This window comes from Notolepis coatsorum, assembly GCF_963971535.1.
Source record: "Notolepis coatsorum genome assembly, chromosome: 12".
Taxonomy (NCBI): Eukaryota; Metazoa; Chordata; class Actinopteri; order Aulopiformes; family Paralepididae; genus Notolepis; species Notolepis coatsorum.
In genome coordinates this window covers 41985326-42009568 of record NC_140176.1, presented here as the reverse complement: position 1 = coordinate 42009568, position 24243 = coordinate 41985326, and the positions used below count along the sequence as shown (strand labels likewise).

Below are 24243 nucleotides of genomic sequence, written 5' to 3'. Positions count from 1 at the left end.
CAGTCTCTAGATTGACACTTGTTAACATTTATTTTACATTCATCTTCTTTATTGTTCATTCATTTGCGCATGCGGGTCAGTTCAGGAGCGTGACCGGTTCACAATGGAATATGATCTTGGCCACATTTTAAAAATTATAATAATAATAATAACAATGTGAAAATCCAAACAAAATTATCTGAGGAATAAATCAGAATAGAGCACTAAGGCTTGCAGTGTGAATGTAGCCATTGTCTCCGGGTGGTAACGTGGACGCCGTTTTCCAAACGTTTCTATGACAACACAGAACCCATCCTCTTCATTATAATTCCGGGGGTAGAACTCGTCTACCTGGCTCCCCGCACGGTTATGGTGGAACCCGATTCATCAGTTATGCTCGTGGACAGATCTTCATGATCAATACAGATTTAATAGTGAACTACATGGTACAAAGTACAATGTAAGTCAAATGAACTGGGAGAACACTGAGGGAGAGACGGGGACACTGGCCTTGAGAGTAGAGAGGGGTGAGAGCTGTAGACCCTCGGCTCTCCCAGAGGTGTGAGATTTGAGCTATTGTCTTGGGACAACCGAAAGGGATTCCTCCACATTGTCTATCCTGTGTCATTTCCTTTTGTAAGAAACCATAATCAGCATCAGCAGTTACTGGTGTCACACGAAAAAGTACTTGCCGTTAGACCATACAATACAACCATGCAGCAAATGTTAAATCCACATGCTCTCTTATAATGCGGTTCAAGTCCACAGGAACGCCGGTTAGTGGTTCAACCCACTTCAACAACAACAACACCACCACGCATGGCTAACGCTAACGCTAGGAGGTCAGGATGCATAGTACCAGACACCACACACGGCTAACACTAACGCTAGGAGGTCAGGATGCATAGTACCAGACACAAGACTCACAAATAAGGTTCTATACTCGGAGGTGTTGTTCTCACAAAAGACTAGGCCAGACGCCCTCCGTGTGCTTAAGTTTCCACATCCCAAGCTCCCTGTGAACACGCTCTTGGGTGGAGAAGGGGGAGAGGAATAAAAAGAGGGGGGGGGGGGGGTAAAGCTATGAGGGTTGAGATGCCTTCAAGGGCAAAGTGTCAGACTCATAATCCTAGAGAAGGGGGGGGGGGGGGGGGGTGTATTCACTCTTAAAAGGTATAATCTGTATAATGTCGTCAAACAGTCTGGGTAGAGTAGAGGTCGGTCGGGGCGCCTGTTCAGCAGGGAGGGGTTCTGGGGGAAATAGCGTGAACCTTTGCACACGTTACGTTCTCCCAGTGACACTCCTGGCTGTCAGGTTAAAAGAAGCGGCTGGCGACTCCACATGTATCGGAGGATGCATGTGGTATTGTGGTATAGTCTACACCCTGCCCAGACCAACAGTAGGGAAGCGCAACTACCAGGCAAAAAGATGACGACATGGTACAGCGCTTTGTTTACAGTTTTTGTCTGAGGTGTGGGTTGGATTTCAGTGGGTATAGAAGGGGAGGGGTTGATACTTGATACTGCTGGGCCACAACCTCGGACTCTACCAAGAAAGAGATGTCTGGAGAAATTCACAGTGTGATGAAAGTTACTAAACTCCCCAACCCACACGTCAGACAAAAACAAAAAAATAAACAAAGCACAACACCAAGCGGGGCTCTTTTGCCAGATTCTACCTTTAAGAGTGGAGATAAATGAAAGCATTGAGCGGCGATGGCTTCCTTATCGTGGGACCTGCCAGAAGACAAGACTCTCGGCTTACAGGTTACAAAAGCCAGTATATTGTCTGGACCAGATGTGGGGATTGCTACAGCAGGAGGAGAATACACCCTAGCTCCTGTTGCAGAGGTCACCTATAGGTCAGCGTGCAGTCAAGTATAGATTTCTCAGAAGGAGTAAAGAGTAACTAGCCACTGAGGTGTCGCTAAGCAACACAAGTAAGCTATAGCCTGAGGAGAGAACAATAAACAATGGCATTGCGCTGACTTGACCAAATAATCAATATATGTCTTCCTCTTGGCATTTCCCACAATGTGTCTGTGTGTTTCGCGGTGGAGCGTAGAACAATAAGTGTGTTGTCAAATACAGGTACAACCCATATAGTATGCGTTGCTGCCTTAGAACACTATTAGTCAGAGGCCTATTGCTACAGGTTCAGCAAAGAAGCCCATGTTTATGTGACAGTGTCAGAGATACAGAAATATAAATGATGACACAAGAACACGCCCACATCCCTCTCGCCATACGGTCCGGTAAAACTCACAGGGAGGTTCTTGGCCGAGTCCAGGTGGACCATTAGCAGAGCGGAGGACAGCCCGTCGCAGGCCAGGCTTCTGTCCGCGCGCACACTCCTCAGCACCTTGTCGAACAGGAGAGACGTGCAGGGTCAGTCACAGAGGACGGTCAATGCATCCAGAACTCCAAACACCAGCTGATACTGTCACAAAGGCCTGGTGCCAAGTCAGAGCCAGGATGTTTGCAAAGGATGGTTCACAACCGCAGACCGGTTATTACATCATAATCCAAGCATGGCACTCACTCACTGACTCCCTGACTCACCCATCCAATGATCCATCCATCCACTCATCCATCCATCCATCCATTCACTCATCCATCCATCCATCCACTCACCTATCTATCCATCCATTCACTCATCCATCCATTCACTCATCCATCCATTGACTCATCCAACCATCCATTCCCTCATCCAACCATCCATCCATTCACTCAACCATCTATCCATCTGTTCATCTCCTCTACCTGGTCCATCTTATCTGGAGTGGAGAGCAGCGACAGCCACTCCAGCTTTAAGTGCAGCTTCCCAGTCGACGTCTCCTCCAGATCAAACCACTACAATGGAACCAAACGTGAAAGTTAGAGGCAGCACAGAGTAGCTCTTATTGACGTCATGTTAGATCCACAGAGAGGGAACACAGTAGCTCTTATTGACGTCATGTTAGGTCCACAGAGAGGGAACACAGTAGCTCTTATTGACGTCATGTTAGGTCCACAGAGAGGGAACACAGTAGCTCTTATTGACGTCATGTTAGGTCCACAGAGAGGGAACACAGTAGCTCTTATTGACGTCATGTTAGGTCCACAGAGAGGGAACACAGTAGCTCTTATTGACGTCATGTTAGGTCCACAGAGAGGGAACACAGTAGCTCTTATTGACGTCATGTTAGGTCCACAGAGAGGGAACACAGTAGCTCTTATTGACGTCATGTTAGGTCCACAGAGAGGCGGCACACAGTTAGCTCTTATTGACGTCATGTTAGGTCCACAGAGAGGGAACACAGTAGCTCTTATTGACGTCATGTTAGGTCCACAGAGAGGGAACACAGTAGCTCTTATTGATGTCATGTTAGGTCCACAGAGAGGGAACACAGTAGCTCTTATTGACGTCATGTTAGGTCCACAGAGAGGGAACACAGTAGCTCTTATTGATGTCATGTTAGGTCCACAGAGAGGCGGCACACAGTAGCTCTTATTGACGTCATGTTAGGTCCACAGAGAGGGAACACAGTAGCTCTTATTGACGTCATGTTAGGTCCACAGAGAGGGAACACAGTAGCTCTTATTGATGTCATGTTAGGTCCACAGAGAGGGAACACAGTAGCTCTTATTGACGTCATGTTAGGTCCACAGAGAGGGAACACAGTAGCTCTTATTGATGTCATGTTAGGTCCACAGAGAGGGAACACAGTAGCTCTTATTGATGTCATGTTAGGTCCACAGAGAGGGAACACAGTAGCTCTTATTGACGTCATGTTAGGTCCACAGAGAGGGAACACAGTAGCTCTTATTGATGTTTAGTTATATGTATATTTGTATGTATGTATAATATATGTATATTTAGTATAGTTTAGATATAGCAAGTATAGCATACGGACATAGAGTAAAAACTGTATATTGTATAGTAGTGTACATAGGACCCAGTGCCTTAAATCCGTAGCTAACATTGTATTGCACTCTCAGGACTTTAGCATGTCTATTTTATCATGCCTATTTTTCTGTCTATTTTATTACCTGTTTATTATGTCTATTTTATTATTAGTATTATTGCACAATCAAAGCGGGCATGGCCACCCGCATTTCACTGTATGCCCTGGTATGTATGTGACAAATAAACCTCTTGAATCTTGAATCTTGGTTCAGCAGGTTGATGCAAAAGGATGGCAATTAAGATACAATTCCAGAACCTTTGTCAGCTGCGGCAGACAACGATAATAAGAAAAATACATTTAATTCGATTCAGTCCCTGAACATTCACTATAACTCCCTTTGCAGGTCATTATGGTGGGAGGAGGGGTGTGGTTTGGGCTGCAGTGGACAGGAGTGAAGCGGTGGTGGAGGAGGGTTAATTGGCACAGTTATAGGTCATTGACTCTGTCTCTCCTACATGACACAGTGGGCCTGAAGACACACAGTGGGCCTGGGCCTGGAGACACACAGTGGGCCTGAAGACACACAGTGGGACTGGGCCTGGAGACACACAGTGGGACTGGGCCTGAAGACACACAGTGGGCCTGAAGACACACAGTGGGACTGGGCCTGAAGACACACAGTGGGCCTGAAGACACACAGTGGGCCTGAAGACACACAGTGAGCCTGAAGACACACAGTGGGACTGGGCCTGAAGACACACAGTGGGCCTGAAGACACACAGTGGGACTGGGCCTGAAGACACACAGTGACCATGAAGCAGAGAGTGAGCAGAGGAGCGCGCCGGCAGCAGACAGAGGACCAGAGAGTGAGCAGAGGAACTCGCCGGCAGCAGACAGAGGACCAGAGAGTGAGCAGAGGAGCTCGCCGGCAGCAGACAGAGGACCAGAGAGTGAGCAGAGGAGCTCGCCGGCAGCAGACAGAGGACCAGAGAGTGAGCAGAGGAGCTCGCCGGCAGCAGACAGAGGACCTGAGAGTGAGCAGAGGAGCGCGCCGGCAGCAGACAGAGGACCAGAGAGTGAGCAGAGGAGCTCGCCGGCAGCAGACAGAGGACCAGAGAGTGAGCAGAGGAGCGCGCCGGCAGCAGACAGAGGACCAGAGAGTGAGCAGAGGAGCTCCCCGGCAGCAGACAGAGGACCAGAGAGTGAGCAGAGGAGCTCGCCGGCAGCAGACAGAGGACCAGAGAGTGAGCAGAGGAGCTCGCCGGCAGCAGACCAGAGAGTGAGCAGAGGAGCTCGCCGGCAGCAGACAGAGGACCAGAGAGTGAGCAGAGGAGCTCGCCGGCAGCAGACAGAGGACCTGAGAGTGAGCAGAGGAGCGCGCCGGCAGCAGACAGAGGACCAGAGAGTGAGCAGAGGAGCTCGCCGGCAGCAGACAGAGGACCAGAGAGTGAGCAGAGGAGCGCGCCGGCAGCAGACAGAGGACCAGAGAGTGAGCAGAGGAGCTCCCCGGCAGCAGACAGAGGACCAGAGAGTGAGCAGAGGAGCGCGCCGGCAGCAGACAGAGGACCAGAGAGTGAGCAGAGGAGCGCGCCGGCAGCAGACAGAGGACCTGGCCTTAGGGAAGCATTTTTGTCTTTCCGTTGATCTGACCAGTGGATGCCGTCGGGGGAACCAGTATATATACACTAATGTTAGGGCTGAAAATCACCAGAGGCCCCACGGCATGATTATCACAATGCTAGAGTCACCATATTGTAATATAACAATATTGGGATATATTGTGGTATATTACGATATATTGGGATATATTGCAGTATATTGCGATTTATTACCTGTTTTCAAATGCAAATTATTTCCCCAACGGAAAGCGTTGTTAACATCTGAAATAAAAATATTTATACATCATCTGTTTTATCACCTTTCTATTAAAATGTGTTATTATTATAAAGATCTTTATATATCGATACTGGCACTATCTCGGTTTCCCCCCCCCCCCCCCCCACCCCTACTGCATGTGTCTGAGTACCATGTGCAATAAACAAGACCAAGTGAATACAAGCCCGTCCCTGACGGGTCTGAACATAGGGAGGGTAGCACCCATCATTGCTACAATTAATTAGCAGTTAATTGCCATGCGGCATGGCAGGTGTGTGGGCTTGATTGGTTCCACTGGTTCACTGGCTAGAAGCACTAGTTGCACTAGGCCACTGGTTCACTGGCTAGAAGCACCAATGGACCACTGGTCCACTGACTAGGTTCACTGGTCCACTGAGTAGAAGCACTAGTTGCACTGGACCACTGGTTCACTGACTAGAAGCACTAGTTGCACTGGACCACTGGTCCACTGAGTAGAAGCACTAGTTGCACTGGACCACTGGTTCACTGACTAGAAGCACTAGTTGCACTGGACCACTGGTTTACTGGCTAGAAGCACTAGTTGCACTGGACCACTGGTTTACTGGCTAGAAGCACTAGTTGCACTGGACCACTGGTTCACTGGCTAGAAGCACTAGTTGCACTGGACCACTGGTTCATGGCTAGAAGCACTAGTTGCACTGGACCACTGGTTCATGGCTAGAAGCACTAGTTGCACTGGACCACTGGTTCATGGCTAGAAGCACTAGTTGCACTGGACCACTGGTTTACTGGCTAGAAGCACTAGTTGCACTGGACCACTGGTTTACTGGCTAGAAGCACTAGTTGCACTGGACCACTGGTTTACTGGCTAGAAGCACTAGTTGCACTGGACCACTGGTTCACTGGCTAGAAGCACTAGTTGCACTGGACCACTGGTTTACTGGCTAGAAGCACTAGTTGCACTGGACCACTGGTTTACTGGCTAGAAGCACTAGTTGCACTGGACCACTGGTTTACTGGCTAAGAGCACTAGTTGCACTGGACCACTGGTTGCGTCGCCTGCCTTGCGCTGCCTTTTATCGTCTCGGAGCACTTCATGCTTTCAGCTTGAAGCAGTTGTTGGACTACTTTGTTACTATTTATTTGGTTTCCTGATTCATCAGCAGCTTATGGCTGGATGTTGGGAGTAACGTTGGGAGTAATGTCATTAGTAACACCGCCTTTCATCCATCAGTTACAGAGTAGCGGCTAATCAGCAGAAGAGAACACAACAGAACAGACTACTTATGAAGCAAGCTTTGCCTCCCCAGGAATTCCCACTTATGTGTCCTAAAGCCAAGGACGGGCATCCGCAGTAACGAGCAGCGGGTGAGGTACAGGTTTAATCTAGTCATTATCCTATATCTATGTATGGACCTCACAGTGAGTATGTCTGTGTGTGAATGAAGCACGTCTACCAGACCCCGATGCCCATATTGCAGTCTTTGCTATGGATATTGTGGTCTATCACACTGCAGTATGAATATTATGAACTCTACAGTACATAATATCTGTGTTCAAACCTAAAGCTAAGATGATGGATGATTTACCTGGTCAACCTTCTGTTCCTTGTGTAGCTCAGTCATATCGATCATCAGGCTGCAATCAAAGAGACAATTACACCGATTTAGATGGAAATCAGCAGAGAGGGAGAGAGAGACATATATATATATATATATATATATATATATATATATATATATATATATATAGAGAGAGGGATATATAGAGAGAGAGAGAGAGAAAGAAAGAAAGAGAGAGGATATAATATATATATATATAGAGAGAGAGAGAGATAGAGAGGGATATATATATATATATATATATATATATATATATATATATATATATATATATATATATATATATATATATATATATATGAATGAATGAATGAATGAAAACTTTATTTAACAGATTGCAGAATGGGTACAATACAGTACGGCTCAATACATACAATTGTTAAGGGGATGCAGACCTGAGAAAGACGTTTGTCTTGTTTCCATCAGGGTCCCCCATTTTCAATTCATATATATATATATATATATATATATATATATATATATATATATATATATATATATATATATAGAGAGAGAGAGAGAGAGAGAGAGAGAGAGAGTGAGAGAGAGAGAGAGAGAGAGAGAGAGAGAGAAATGGAGAGAGAGAGAGAGAGATACAGTACCTAATTTAGCTCAACAAAGGAAAACTGTTTATTGATTATGTGCTGTTGAATGTTGTTGGCACCGTGATGCAGTGGTGAAAAGGACCAGTGATGGGTGCAAAGTTACAACATTGTTGCCAAATAAAGCGCCTTTGCCCTTGGGTCTGGCACTCAGCGATAAGACCCCTGGCTAAAAACAGACGCCCAAAGATGATCTCATCAGACCCTTACACCCAGCTTTCCAAAGTAGTGATCAGAATAGAGAAATGTTTTGCTGTATTATAATTACGAGTTCATATCGAGTCTGAACCACCATGGCTGTTGCATATTACACAGAAGATGGATATTGGGTAATATCTCACACACACACAATGCTGAGGAATAATACACCTTGTAAGACATAAGATGATAGGATAAGGGGGCGGTCAGGTGGCGTAGCGGAGATTGCGTTCGTCACCAACCCCGGAGACGCTGGATTCGCCTGTTCGAATCCAGCTCACAGCTCCGGGGTTGTCACCAGCTTGGCTGACCGTTCACACTAATACAATTGGCAGTATTAGAGGGTGGGAGAAGCTGGCGGGGTGGGTCCGGGTCGTTGTAAACAGCGACTCCTACAGTTCGGTCGGGGCGCCTGCTAAGCGCGGATAGGATCTAAGGGCGGTAGTGTGATCCTTCCACACGTTACACGCTCTCAGTGAGAGTCCGCGCTGCCAGATGAAAAGAAGCGGTTGATTGGCTAGACGTGTGTCGGAGGAAGCACGTGATAGCCTCCACTCTCCCAGACCGACTGTGGGGGGTAAGTGCGCAGCGACCAGGAAGGGGATTGGGAATTGGCATAACGACTAACATTGGGATGGGAGAAAATCGGAGGAAAAAGGAGGGGGAAAAAAGATAAAAAAAGGAAAGAAAACAATATGATAGGATAAGACCGGACCAGACCAGAACAGGGGGTCTGCATCCCCTTAACAATTGTGTGTAATGAGCCATACTGTATTGTACCCATTCTGCAATCTGTTAATAAAATTTTCGATCAATCAAAAGAGAACAGAACGGGATGAGGCAAGCTTACCTCCCCAGGAAATCATCTTTATCTGGGTCTTCGTCAAACAGCTCAACCTCCAGGTGCTGGCCAGAGTGTTCGTACACCAACGCCTTTACAAAGATCATAAACATTTTATTAGAGACAGCTCAGACAGTAGGGATATGTCCAGTTAAAGCAAGTTTGGAGAAAACCGATTAGAAAGAATGGGGGGAAAATGGAGAGTTCATGAATACTGTGATATTAAAGGTATAATCTGTAATGTCGTCAAACAGCGTCCTCTAGGCAAAATAGCCCCGCTTGGTACTGCACTGTTTACTTCGTTGGACAATGTAAACAAAGTGCAGTGCCACTTTGCCTAGGCTCTTTTGCCTAGAGGGCGCTGTTTTGACAATATTACAGAATCTACCTTTAATATGAAGCAAAGAACGACTCGAGATAATGGGAAATTTGGTGGCGTAGATCGATATTGATACATTTTCAGTGGAGAGAAATACATGGTTATAAATCTCCAGGGTGCTTCATCCCATATAAACCGGAAAACGTGGCCGTTCCCGTTCGCGCCTCTACATGCCGTGTGTTTCGTCACCTCGTAAACCTCGTTCCACTTGGGGTGCAGGCATTCCTGCACCGTCTTGCTCTGGAAGAGCTGGTTGCCAATCTGCAGGATGCCGTACGGATCCGACTTGCCCTTGATCAGCCCTCCCAGGAACTCGTCCTTCCCTTCCAGGTCCTGAGCCTCCAGAAAGTGAATCCTAAGTACACCCTGGGGGGGTAACAGGGGGGGTGGGGTAATGAAAGGGAATTATTTCCAACAGCAAATATAGATCACTTGGTTGTTTGACCTCAATCAATCAATCAATCAATCAATCAATCAATCAATCAATCAATCAATCACATCTACCATTAGCTAGCTCACTTAGGGCAGAGAGTGGAATTATCATGTGGGGAGACAACGTGATCAGCTAACGAGGAATACAAGGCATCTGATTCATAGTCGTGGTATAATGAGTGTATACCCGCGGCTATGATTCTAATTCCTTTTCACAAGTCAGTCCAAGTAATGAAATCAATAAAACACTAGCCTGTGGTGATTATTATTATAATAAAAGGGTAATGAAAGGGAATTATTTCCGACAGCAAATATACATCATGACATCTGATGAGGTGGGCAAAATCACATGTTTGACAATCCTATTGATGTTCAATCAATCAATCAATTTCACCTAGCATTGCATGATGACCGGGGCATAAAATGTACCCTGCTATGTCAGGTCCATGTCATGGTATTACCCTGCTATGTCAAGTCCATGTCATGGTATTACCCTCCTATGTCAGGTCCATGTCATGGTATTACCCTGCTATGTCAAGTCCATGTCATGGTATTACCCTCCTATGTCAGGTCCATGTCATGGTATTACCCTCTTATGTCAGGTCCATGTCATGGTATTACCCTCTTATGTCAGGTCCATGTCATGGTATTACCCTGCTATGTCAGGTCCATGTCATGGTATTACCCTGCTATGTCAGGTCCATGTCATGATTGTCATGGTATTACCCTCTTATGTCAGGTCTGTGTCATGGTATTACCCTGCTATGTCAGGTCTGTGTGGGGTACAGAAAGGGGATGCTTGAGGACACCATTGTGAAACAGTAGCCCGCCAAATACTTTGAGGCCACGGTTTAGTGAGACAAGATCAGACGTGACATCAGCGCGTGACATTACATTGTGAGGAGTCCTTTTGCGAAGCGAAAACCGTCGGCTCACCACTACGTTCCGTCAGCCGCCAGCTTTGACAACTAAATCAAAACATACAAGCTGGGAAATAGGAACACCATATCATACGGCGTGGCCCCGCGACAGGTCGAGTGACAAAGTAATCTGTTGGACGCCCGCAACATTTAATTTACTAGGCCAGAATGCATGCAATGAAAATGCCAGGAAGTGAAAGTGTCATACTCAAGACTCTTGTATTAACGTCAACAGTCTGATGGCAGACTAAAAACAGTGTCGGGGGGGGTATCAATTTCGTGGATATAATATTTCGGTGAACTACTGTATGATGTGGGGGGGCTGTGGTGCAACATGCAAACAGACCAACTGGCCAACTGGCAATCTCTGTGACATTTCAGGAAATGGAAGGGGCTTTAGAAAAGAAAAAAGAAAAGGAAAAAGACGAACTTTCTAATATTATGCACCTTGCCTATATTACTACCTACTATGTCAATATGTCTATACTACTATGCACTCAAGACTAGCACTCAAGTTCAACACTGTTTGAAGAACAATCTTTTATTTTATTTTATTATTATTATTATCTTTTTTCCCCTTCTTTTTTCCATTTTTCTCCCCTCCCAATGTTAGTCGTTATGCCAATTCCCAATCCCCTTCCTGGTCGTTGCGCACTCTACCCCCTACCGTCGGTCCGGGAGGGCGGAGACTATCACATGCTTCCTCCGACACATGTGTAGCCAGCCCACCGCTTCTTTTCACCTGGCAGCGCGGACTCTCACTGAGAGAGTGTAACGTGTGGAAGGTCACACTACCTCTCTTAGATCCTTCCCTCGCTGTGCAGGCGCCCCGACCGAACTGTAGGAGTCGCTGTCTACAACGACCCAGACCCACCCACCGGCTTCCCTCCCGCTGGCTCTGCCAATCGAGCCAGTATGACGGCCGGCCAAGCCGGAAGCAACGCTGACAGCTGGATTCGATACCAGTGTCTCTTGCGTTGGTGACGAGCGCCTTGTCCGCTGCGCCACCCAGCCGCCGCTTTGAAGAACAATCTTACTGACCCTTAGCTGCCAGAGTTGTTCCCCTCCTGCTGACCTGTTATACAGAACTTGTAGGTCACTTTGGATAAAAGCATCAGCTAAATGAATAAATGTAAATGTAGAAGATCCCCCCCATAGAGCCTTAGCCTTCGACAGAGTCACTTGGCTGAATTTCTGGGGTTTTCTCAGATAAGTAATAAGCTAATAGCCCAGTGCAGAGGGAGTTGTCTAAAGATATGAAAGAAATCATGCTGAAGAATATTGATCAAAGTATCATATTTAATGGGATATATTTTTAAGTAACAGCGGTCCTTGGTGGGGGCGATGTGTCCAGTTGTCTTGACTGAACATCTTTCTCTTGGTGCAGGGTCCCACAGAACTCCACAAATCTCTCTACACACAGATCAGGCTAATTCAGTTGAATAAAAAAAAGAAAAGGTTTTTTTAATACAAATCAAGATTAGTATAAATCTCGGGAGGTCCTTAAGGCTCACCACGCTAGGACGCATACCACGTAATTGCAACGACATGTGTGTTCGATTCCAACCAAAGCCCTTTGTTGCAGGTCATCCCCCTTCTCTCTACCGCTGATTTGCTGTCACTGACTGTCCTATCAAATAAAGCAGAAATGCCCTAATAATATCAAAAAAGAAAGAAAGCACAAGTATAAATCTTGATGTAAAACACATATGTCTGGAGACACAGCCACCCGAAGAAGGCAGAGGAGCAAAAAAAATTAAATTCTCTGCTATTATTTATACTAATCTTGATAATATGAATAAATATAACAAAAGGCACAACTGAAGTAGCAGTGAGTACCTTCGGCAGGGGGAAGCGAAGCTGAGCCAGCTCCACGTCGCCCACCAGCGGGATGGTGATCCTGTTGGGGAGCACCAGGTAGCTGGCGATGATATCCTGAATCAGATTGTTTGAGAAGCCACTGTGAGAGAGGGAGAGAGAGAAAGAGAGAGGGGGAGAGAGAGGGGTGGAGGGAGAAGGAGGAGGGGAAAGAATCAAAGTATAAATTGATGAATTATTAAAAAGACGAGGTGTTATAAATATAAACCACAGAAAAACTCAAAACCCCTCTGATCCCGCGAGGATTCCAACGCTCCATGATGACACATGATGGCAGAGAGTGGAATTATCATGTGGGGAGACAACGTGATCAGCTAACGAGGAAATCAAGGCACCTGATTCATAGTCGTGGTATAATGAGCGTATACCCGCGGCTATGATTCTAATTCCTTTTCACAAGTCAGTCCAAGTAATGAAATCAATAAAACACTAGCCTGTGATGATTATTATAACAAAGGGTATATTATTTCCGACAGCAAATATACATCACGACATCTGCTGAGGTGGGCAAAATCACATGTTTGACAATCCTATTGATGTTCAATCAATCAATCAATTTCACCTAGCATTAGCTAGCTCACTATCACACTTCATTGTGTGCTTTGGCCGCCTTCAGGGAGCAGATAGATGACATCATATTTGGAAACATGATGACCGGGGTATAAAATGTTTACCCTCCTATGTCAGGTCCATGTCATGGTATGACCCTGCTATGTCAAGTCCGTGTCATGGTATTACCCTGCTATGTCAGGTCCATGTCATGGTATTACCCTGCTATGTCAGGTCCATGTCATGGTATGACCCTGCTATGTCAGGTCCGTGTCATGGTATTACCCTGCTATGTCAAGGCCATGTCATGGTATGACCCTGCTATGTCAGGTCCATGTCATGGTATTACCCTGCTATGTCAGGTCCATGTCATGGTATGACCCTGCTATGTCAGGTCCATGTCATGGTATTACCCTGCTATGTCAGGTCCATGTCATGGTATTACCCTGCTATGTCAGGTCCATGTCATGGTATGACCCTGCTATGTCAGGTCTGTGTCATGGTATGACCCTGCTATGTCAGGTCCGTGTCATGGTATGACCCTGCTATGTCAGGTCCGTGTCATGGTATGACCCTGCTATGTCAGGTCCGTGTCATGGTATGACCCTGCTATGTCAGGTCTGTGTCATGGTATTTGGTGTCTATAGTGTTAAATGGAAGAACAGCTGTACTATGTGGTGCATATGAAAGCTAGACTCTGAGACAGCATCAAACACTAGCTGAGCCAACACTCTTTTTAATTATTAAAAAAAGAAAAGAGTTGAAAACATTTCATCATTTCACACTGCGCGCCTGCGCGGTTGCTTCCCACGCCTTGGTGGTTTGGGTGTCGGCTGCAGAGGAAGAAGTCAGGAGTGAGTCAGCAAAGCGGTGTTAGGGGTGAGTTAATTGGCACAGGTTCAGCTTGTCTTGTGTAATTAACCCTCTCTCTCCCTCTATCTCTCTCTCTCCTACTTCACAGCGCGACTGGGACCGGAGACTTGCACGCACGCGGAACACGGGCGGGGCAGAGGAGCTCTCCAGGCTCGGTGTTGACATTCGTATACTTAGTTGAAGTTTGACCGCGTGGATGCTGTCGGTTGCCAGCAAACGTCAACCATTGGTGTCCAGTAAACAGAACAAGTGGTTTCAAGTCCCGTCTCTGAGAGCACTGTTTATTTGTTTATTAGCAAAGGATCCCCATTAGCTGACGCCAAGATGTCAACTAGTCTTCCTGGGGTCCGAGACAACATTAAAACATTACAACATATACATTGCAATTAAAACATAATACAATTAAAACATAGCAAGACATACCAACCAAGGAAACACAACATAGCAAGACGTACCAACCGAGGAAACACAACAACATTAACACACAAACAAATTATATCTAAATATGTATACATCAACGGTAACATATTGCATAACTCAACATTGTCAATATTGGCTACATGTAAGATTTTAATTTATTTTTGAAGCTTGCTACACCTCTTATGTCACGTATGTCACTTGGAAGATAATTCCATGCCCTGATAGCCCTATATAAAACTGTTCTTTGCATACTGTTAGTATTTGCATGGGGTAGAATAATCTGCCCTCTACTTGCCCCTCTGGTAAAATGCATGTGCACATTTGAGCTGTAAATTATTTTATCCGTGATATATTTAGGACTGTGGGTTGTGATCACTTTATGAAAACAAATTAATAAGTTGGCAGAAAGTCTTTTCTCAACACTCCGCCAACTAAGACGTTCATGCATTTGAACAACACTAGTCCTATATGAACAACCAAGAACGAGTCTTGCTGCCTTATTTTGTACCACTTTTAACCTATTTAGCAACTGTTTTGAAGCAGAAGCCCACACTACAGAACATTAATCCAAGTGGCACAAAACCAAAGCACAAACAATCTGATTAAACAGTGCAAATGGAAGGAATGGTGCACATTTCCTGGCAGTAGCAACAGCTCTACCCATTTTAAAAACAGTTTTGTTTATGTGATCAGACCATAATAAAGTACTATCAAGCCAAAGGCCTAGAAGCTTAGTTTTTTCAACCTGCTGTATATGTTGACCTGCAATTTGTAGAACCAATGTAGGTTTACGTGCCAATCTTTGATTGGTCCCAAAAAGCATACAAACAGTTTTTGATATGTTAAGCACCAGCTTATTTGTTTGTATCCAGTCATATAAAATGTCCAATTCACCAGCGAAAATCTGATTGAGCTCAGAGTTTGTAGCTGCAGCATAATAAAGGGTTGAATCATCAGCATATAAAGTCAGACTAGCCTGATGAATAGCCTGATGAATAGAAAAAGGCATATCATTAGTAAAAATAGAGAATAAGAGGGGCCCCAGGCAACTCCCCTGTGGGACACCGCATTCTAACCCTCTACTGCCTGACAAAGCACCATTAAAATAGACCCTCTGAGACCTCGAGGACAAATAACTCCTGAAAAAAAAAATTGCTGAGTTATTAAAAGTAAACCATAGCAGATGAGTTTTTGTATTAAAAGATTGTGATCGATTACATCAAATGCGGCACTGTGTCGGCGGTGAGGGAGGAGGGGGGAGGGGGAATGTTCAATCAGTGCTACAGTATGAGATAACGGTAATGAGAACACCTCGGGCAGAGTTTATATATTTATATATATATTTTCCTCCTACTATAGCGCTTTGGTGTTAAGCTGCTTTAGCAGTAGCCTAGATAAGAGCTCTTATTGAACAATGGAAAAGTAAACATCAGATGACAAACAATTGTGAAATAGGAGGGGCGTGACAATGTATTGTGCCACGATATGAAAATGTGACAATGGATCTTTGAGGGGGAAAAAAATATTTTGACATCAGCGCATTCATTATTTGGGGGCGATAGTGGCTCAGGAGGTAGAGTGATCGTCTGGTAATCAGAAGGTTCCCGGTTAAATTCCAGCTCAGCCCGGCAGCGTGTCAAAGTGCCCTAGAGCAAGACACTTAACCCCTAACGGCTCCAGATGAGCAGGTCGGCACCTTGCATGTGAATGTGAGGCATAAGTTGTAAAGCGCTTTGGATAAAAGCTGCTATATAAATGCACCATTTACCATTATTTCACAAGTTATTTCATAAACATTTAGCTTATTTGATTTTGATTTGATTTGATTTTGATTTGAAGTCTTTATTTCGAATATTTATTGCCATTTACGACAAGATGATTAGGCCGTATGCCTTTGAATGAAAGTTTAGTTCAAAATGTCATGTCAAATTCTGAACCCAATATTAAAAAAGCACATATATATAGAATGTATACGTTCAGTCATTCCATTGTATAGCTTCCTGAGCTACCTCAGCGGATAAATCCTGAGCTGGGTTGCTGGAGAACGGGGGTAGAATTCTGCACAGTGAGACGATTAGAGGAAACGTGATTCTAGAAGATCGATCACATGGAGACCATCCACAGTCAAGCATTAAGAGGTGGGAGAGAGAGGTTTGAGAGATACAGAGAGAGAGAGGTTTGAGAGATACAGAGAGAGAGGTTTGAGAGATACAGAGAGAGAGGTTTGAGAGATAAAGAGAGAGAGGTTTGAGAGATACAGAGAGAGAGAGGGAGATACAAAGAGAGAGAGGTTTGAGAGATACAGAGAGAGAGGTTTGAGAGATACAGAGAGAGAGGTTTAAGAGATACAGAGAGAGAGGTTTGAGAGACACAGAGAGAGAGGTTTGAGAGACACAGAGAGAGGTTTGAGAGACACAGAGAGAGGTTTGAGAGACACAGAGAGAGGTTTGAGAGACACAGAGAGAGGTTTGAGAGACACAGAGAGAGGTTTGAGACACAGAGAGAGGTTTGAGAGACACAGAGAGAGAGGTTTGAGAGACACAGAGAGATGTTTGAGAGATACAGAGAGAGAGGTTTGAGAGACACAGAGAGAGATGTTTGAGAGATACAGAGAGATATGTTTCAGAGATACAGAGAGAGAGAGGTTTGAGTGATACAGAGAGAAGTTTGAGAGATACAGAGAGGTTTGAGAGATACAGAGAGAGGTTTGAGTGATACAGAGGTTTGAGAGATACAGAGAGAGAGAGGTTTGAGAGATACACAGAGAGAGAGAGAGAGAGGTTTGAGAGATACAGAGAGAGAGAGAGAGAGAGAGAGAGAGAGAGAGGTTTGAGAGATACAGAGAGAGAGAGAGAGAGAGAGAGGTTTGAGAGATACACAGAGAGAGAGTGGTTTGAGATACAGAGAGAGAGAGAGAGACAGAGAGAGAGAGAGAGGTTTGAGAGATACAGAGAGAGGTTTGAGATACAGAGAGAGAGAGAGAGAGAGAGAGAGAGAGAGAGAGAGAGAGAGAGAGAGAGATACACAGAGAGAGAGAGAGGTTTGAGAGATACATAGAGAGAGGGCTGGGAGGGTGGGGTGACAGCACAGCAGGTGGGGGGTTAGATGGGCGTGGTCTTGACGTATTTGATTCGACACTGGCAGAGCCCCAAGTAAGCAGCTGGTGCTGTCAGTCTGTCGTACGCCTGGCTATGGTCAAGGAACGCTGCAGCTAGCTACTATTTCACAGTCCAGCCAGCACTACACTACCACAGCAGCCATCAACCCCATCCAACCCCCCTCGAGTTACCCCCTGCTAGCACATGTGCGCCCACGCAAACATGAACACAAACGTGTCCACACTGACGCACACACACACACACACAAACGCACTGTACAGACTGGCCGGATCAATTTCACCCCTAGAGAGAAATGGCAACAGGAGGGGGGCCCAGTGTGTCTGTGTGTCCTCTGTAGAGAAAACAGTGACACTTTGGGCACAGAGCTCTGCATGTGTCAACATGCACGTCTAAATAGCCCACGCGGGGACAGCGGCAGCTGGGGCCTGAGACTTTTATTAGAGTGTCTCTGCAGCGGGTGCGTGTCAGCGAGCGGGAGACGTCAGTTAATTACACTGCACTGAGGACGGAGTGACAAGCGCTCAGATGAAGCAGGACAATACGAAAACACTGCGATAAGATGCAGCAGTAGATCCTCTCTTATGTCGTCTTTCGGTAGTAGATGGTCTGGTCTGGATGTCTGGGTCTTCTAATATGTCATGATGTGCTCTGTCCTTGTGTCCATGACTGTATTGGTTGTGCCCTGTATCCCTATCGTATGTTCTATGTGCTATTGTTGTGTTTTTATTGTTATATTGTATGTTTTATTGTATGTTATTTATCTTGATTTTATTCTGTTTTTATTGCTAACCCTTTTTTCACACAGGATTTTAACCTGTATGAAATGGAATGGAAATTAGCCTTTTGGCAAAAATTGGGTGCATTTACATTTGTAAAATATTTTATTAATGTACGCTGTCCCCCTTGATCAAATAAAGTAAACCTAAGTGTGCTGGGGCTTTTATACTGCAGGTGCTCAGCATGGTGTGCAGTTGGCGAGGTGCCAAGAGCGCTATTCCAATCAGATGACGGCCGCTATGTATCCCATAGTTCTTTTACGAGGAAGTATTCCTGTACGTTGACCATATGCACAAGGCGGCCGTTTTTGCTCTCATGAATGCAAACGAGCTGCTGCGCCACGCGCTCCGGAGCTGCGGTGCGCGTGGCTCACGTGACTCAGATCAAACTGTAAAACTATAGGCGTCGCAGATCAAATATTAATAAAGATATGGCAATTGCACGTCTTAATTCTCGCCCAACATGTTGTCAGAAACATATTTCAGTAAACGGTTTAGGTGGAAAAGAGGTTTGTCAAGGAGGGACCACCCATAGTTCTTTTCTACGTCGCTTGTGGCTACAATTCTGAAGGGGCGGCTAGGGAGCGTTCATCACAGCTGAACTGTTTCAATAGGGAGGGTTCTCATCACAGCTGAACTGTTTCAATAGGGAGGGTTCATCACAGCTGAACTGTTTCAATAGGGAGGGTTCTCATCACAGCTGAACTGTTTCAATAGGGAGGGTTCTCATCACAGCTGAACTGTTTCAATAGGGAGGGTTCATCACAGCTGAACTGTTTCAATAGAGAAGGTTCTCATCACAGCTGAACTGTTTCAATAGAGAAGGTTCTCATCACAGCTGAACTGTTTCAATAGGGAGGGTTCTCATCACAGCTGAACTGTTTCAATAGAGAAGGTTCTTGTCACAGCTGAACTGTTTCAATAGAGAAGGTTATCATCACAACTGCATCAAGCACATATTTCACATCATCTCAGTGTTGAGACAACCCACAGTGCAACACAATGCAACACACAGAGAAAGGCCATTTTACATTAGCAGACCTTTGGTCTCCCATAGCAACCGAACACTGGTCCCATGAACCCGTTTACATTCTAAAGCGTCTTCTATTATGATGCTAACTTGACATCTCCTTCTAATGGCGCTTCTCGGGCGAGTGTGTGTGTGGATGACAAATCTGGCATTACGGCTTGGGAAACTGTGACTGAAGAAGTGATCCAGCACACACACACACACACACACACACACACACACACACACACACACACACACACACACACACACACACACACACACACACACACACACACACACACACACACACACACACACACACACACACACACACACACACACACACACACACACACACACACACACACACACACACACACACACACACACACACACACACACACACACACACACACACACACACACACATACTGTATGTACGCACTGCAATGTGATGTCTTTTTTGTTCTAATTATATTTCTATTCTCATTCAATTCCCTTTATAAATAATTTATAATGCTCCTGCAATGCTCCTGATGAAATGAAAAAGAGTAATAAATAAAATAGAATATAACCTTGATGACAGTATTTAACAGATTAGATAAATTCATTGATAAACACAATTTACTCACCGATAGCCAGTATGGATTCAGAACACACCGGTCAACATCACTAGCATTAATAGAACTCATTGAAAAAAAATCACAGATTCCATAGATAAAAAAAAAACATGTAGCTGGAGTATTCATTGATCAAAAAAAAAAAAAAAGCATTTGATACTATTAACCATGATATATTAATCAAGAAATTGGAACGATATGGGATCAGGGGGGTAGTATTGGACTGGGTGAGAAGAGAAGCTATCTAAATAAAAGACAACAATTTGTGACGATGAGAGATTATAAATCTGAATGTTTGGACATTGCTTGTGGTGTCCCCCAGGGGTCAGTGTTGGGTCCAAAACTGTTCATCTGGTACATTAACGTAAAGTATCCAATATATTTAAATCTATTTTATTTGCGGATGACACTAATCTTTTTTTTTCTGGTGAGAATATCCAGCAGCTTTTAGACTGATTTCACATCTGAAATGAAGAAATAAAAAAATGGTTTGATAGAAACAAATTATCATTGAATTTGAGAAAAACTAAAATTATGTTATTTGGAAACTGTAGATTAAATACCTGTTCTACACGTTCAAATGACTGGTTGGTTCTTAGGGTTCCTCCAGTTTGCTCTGAACCAGAAAAAACTGCTTTTTCCTTTGATGCTTCCAACACCTGGAATGCCCTCCAACGGACTCTGAAGCTGAAGGTTCTTCCTTCTTTTGCTGCATTTAAAAGTATGACCTCTGACCACTGTCTGTCGACTTGTAACTGTCTTAGCTAATTATTTATCGTTTATTATTATGTATTGTCCCTATATGTATGAAATTGCTGATAAACGGTGTCTTTGTCTTGTAAGTTCATCGTCGCTGTAAATGAGGGTAACATCAGTGTCTCACGAGTTGAAATAGAATAGAATAGAAGTAGAATAGAATAGAAGTACTTTATTGATCCCAAGGGAAATTCAGCACCACAGATCGCTCACAATGAACATTCAGTTAGTCAAAAATCTAAAATAGAAATAAGAATACATATCTTACTGTGTGGAAGTATGGGGGGTCGACATTTAAAAATACTGTAAATCTGATAGTCTTACTGCAAAAGCGGGCCATTCTGAGCCTTTTTAAGGCTGGTTACTATGACCACACAAATCCACTGTTCATAAAGTCTCATGTTATGAAATTTAATGATTTGGTTTATTATAAAATTATGCAAATAATGTACAGAGCTAAAGCAAAGTTACTCCCGGACGGTGTGCAAAGGTTTTTTTTCAATACATGAAAGAAAATATGATGAGAGATATTTGTACATTTACTGTTCAAAAATCTAAGGGAGGTGTATTTCTATTGTTGGGATTAACTTGTGGAACAATGCTGATACATTTAAGAATGAGTCATTCACTTTTGGTTTTTAAGAAAATGGTTTGTATAGCTATTTTTGATGATTACAAACGTGAATAATAATTTTTTTGTTATTTTCTTTTAGAATACTGTTTGAGTCTTCATGTTGTTAAGAATATAGGACAGGCATGTATAAATAAATAAGCATTATGCTTCAGTCTGTACCTTTTCAGTCACTGCCAAATCAAATCAAATGTTGTTAAATTATTGTGCATATTGTATTGTGGTGATGACTGAATAAAACTACTACTACTACTACTACTACTACTACTACTACTACTACTACTACTACTACTACTACTAATACAAATAAAAATACACAGTCAGATATATACATTCTAAAATATGTATATACATTCTAAAATAAGGAAAGTAAGGGATGAAATGAAACAATATATCCATATTCCGCCGGCTCCCCACCGAGCCTGCCTGCCTGCTTTAGAATTCAAACTGTGCCCTCGCTTGTCCCCCAGGCCTCTCAAGCATTACCGAGAGCCTTGTAGTTAAAAGCCTTGCCAGTGTGGGGTCCCCCCCCCCCCCCCCCCAGAGAGAGAGTCGGTGCTCAGGCTCATTTGTAGATGCTAAGAATGATGAAATGAAATGCGGGTTTGGGGGCTGGATTCTGCCTTCTTTCAGATTTCGAGCTGCCATGTTTGTGTCAAGTGAAGCACCTGATGGGAGAGAAACTCGTGGCGTGGTAAGGATTGCCATCGACTCCAGAGAGCAGGCTTATTCCTGATACTATAAAAGCTCTCTCTCTCTCTTACACAAAGGCACACACAAAAGTACACAGACAAGCAGACACACACCCACACAGATCCTTGTTGACAAGTCATACGTGTATTGACTTACCTGAGCCCAGGGATGTCTAATATGTTAGTGAGACCAGTCCAGTTGATGTCCAGAATCTAAGGGTAATCAAAGGGAGCGTAGGAGTTAGTCAGGTGGAACGTGCTGCATTGGCAAACAAATGTATCACTGTTTATTCTCCTCAATACACAAGGATCGGACAGGTGCAAGACGAAACTACTTCCTAATCGATTAAATATATTGTTCTGCGGCCAGTTTGTTCCGGCAAACAGCCACTTGATTTATCACAACAGAGAATGTTAATGGGCGGGTGCTGCAAACCAAGGTTGACAAAACGAACAGACTTGAACTGAACACTGAAGTACCATGGAATCTCTTTGATTGACAGCAACAAAAAGTCTACATGGTTTGTGATGTCAGACACTTCAGACAGTGACCTTGATTTGGTACACTGTCAAAAGAGATGTGTTGTATTTGTATTTTTAATTTTATTTATTGGTTTAAAATACAGAGACAGTACATATTAAGGAACATTACTGTAAATATGCCAGTTTAGCCAGATTGGCTCATTTTCAACCGTAGTCTCTGGGGTAGGTGTCATGAGCACTACAATAATTAAAGCACAGTACAATAATTAAAACACAGTAGGAATCAGTAGGTTACAAGCCTGTTGATAAAATACATTACAATTAGTGCTGTCAGGCGATAACATTTTTGTATCTGATTAATTACAGGATTTGTAATTAATTAATCAAATTAATCGCATTTTAATCACATAACCATTTTAGGCCTGATATTCTATATTCTATAATCATATTTCAAATTGCATGTGTCCGGATGGCGTGAATATTTTAGGCAACCAACTTGTGTTTAGCGTTTCTCTGATTGGCCAATACGCCCATGTGACCACGGCAGCGCGGAAATAGGCTGTCTATTGCCTCGCGCTGCAGCGCGGAAATAGGCTGTCTATTGCCTCGCGCTGCAGCGCGGAAATAGGCTGTCTATTGCCATTCTCTAAGTCAAACTCTAACCTTAACCAGCTCCTTAACAGCGCCTAAACTTAACCCTTCTAACCTTAAGCAACTCCGAAACAATGCCTAACCTTAACCAACTCCGAAACAATGCCTAAACTTAACCGGCGAAATGAATGCACGTTAAAAAATATTGCCATTCTCTAAGTCAAACTCTAACCTTAACCAGCTCCTTAACAGCGCCTAAACTTAACCCTTCTAACCTTAAGCAACTCCGAAACAATGCCTAACCTTAACCAACTCCGAAACAATGCTTAAAGTTATGCCTAAACTTAACGGCGAAAGAATGCGAATGCACGTTAAAAAAAAAAAAAAATTGAAGGGAATCGAACTAGCCAGCAACGAGCCGTAGGATCGACAGCCATGCAGCGTTGCCAATTGAGCTATTTCTGGATACTGAATAAGGGGCGGTTACTGGCATATAATGCTGCCGCGACGGAGCTCCGCTGCCGAGCTCTGCTGCTGCCGCGTCGCCGCGGGGGCGTGGCTAGACGCAAGTTGGGCGTGGTTAGACACAAGTTGGTTGCCTTTAATATTTAGGCGTCCGGATGGCAGAATTCAGTACTGTATCTACAAAACCTTCAGTTTAATCATCTTCCCTTTATTAATTTGCTTAGATTTTTCAGGTCTGGTCAATTTTAGCATGGTGTTATTCACAGTCAAAGATAAACAAAATAAAAGAATTTGAATTGATATTCTCATTTGGTTCATTACAATTACTCAAGCCTAGTAACAGACACAGTATTTCTGACACTGGGAATACATTCCTTGAGATCCATAGATGTCCCTAGAATCAGATACCAAGAACATGCAAATGGACCATTAAAAAAAAAAATCTATAAATGTTTATTTTATTCTACGTTCTTATGGAATGAATGAGATAAAAAAGATTTGTATTTTTTATAAATTGTGTGTTAATTTTCATTACAAGATAATTTGCTGTGTAATTAATTAACGCAATAAACTGACAGCCCTAATTACTCTCTCTCTCCTCTCTCTCTCTCTCTCCTCTCATCTCTCTCTCTCTCTCTCTCTCTCTCTCTCTCTCTCT

At 44.0% G+C, this 24243-nt stretch overlaps 1 protein-coding gene across 1 annotated transcript in view; it reads right to left on the bottom strand.

Moving 5' to 3' along the window:
• The window catches only part of esyt2b (extended synaptotagmin-like protein 2b), a gene marked incomplete at its 5' end in the record, with an annotated part of 88317 nt that overhangs the window by 19209 nt on the left and 44865 nt on the right, over positions 1-24243 (bottom strand). The window contains 8 exon segments of the mRNA XM_084325817.1: positions 907-1008; positions 2246-2341; positions 2743-2832; positions 7316-7364; positions 8999-9081; positions 9558-9734; positions 12560-12680; positions 22204-22259. Coding sequence (XP_084181943.1) covers positions 907-1008; positions 2246-2341; positions 2743-2832; positions 7316-7364; positions 8999-9081; positions 9558-9734; positions 12560-12680; positions 22204-22259 — 774 coding nt within the window.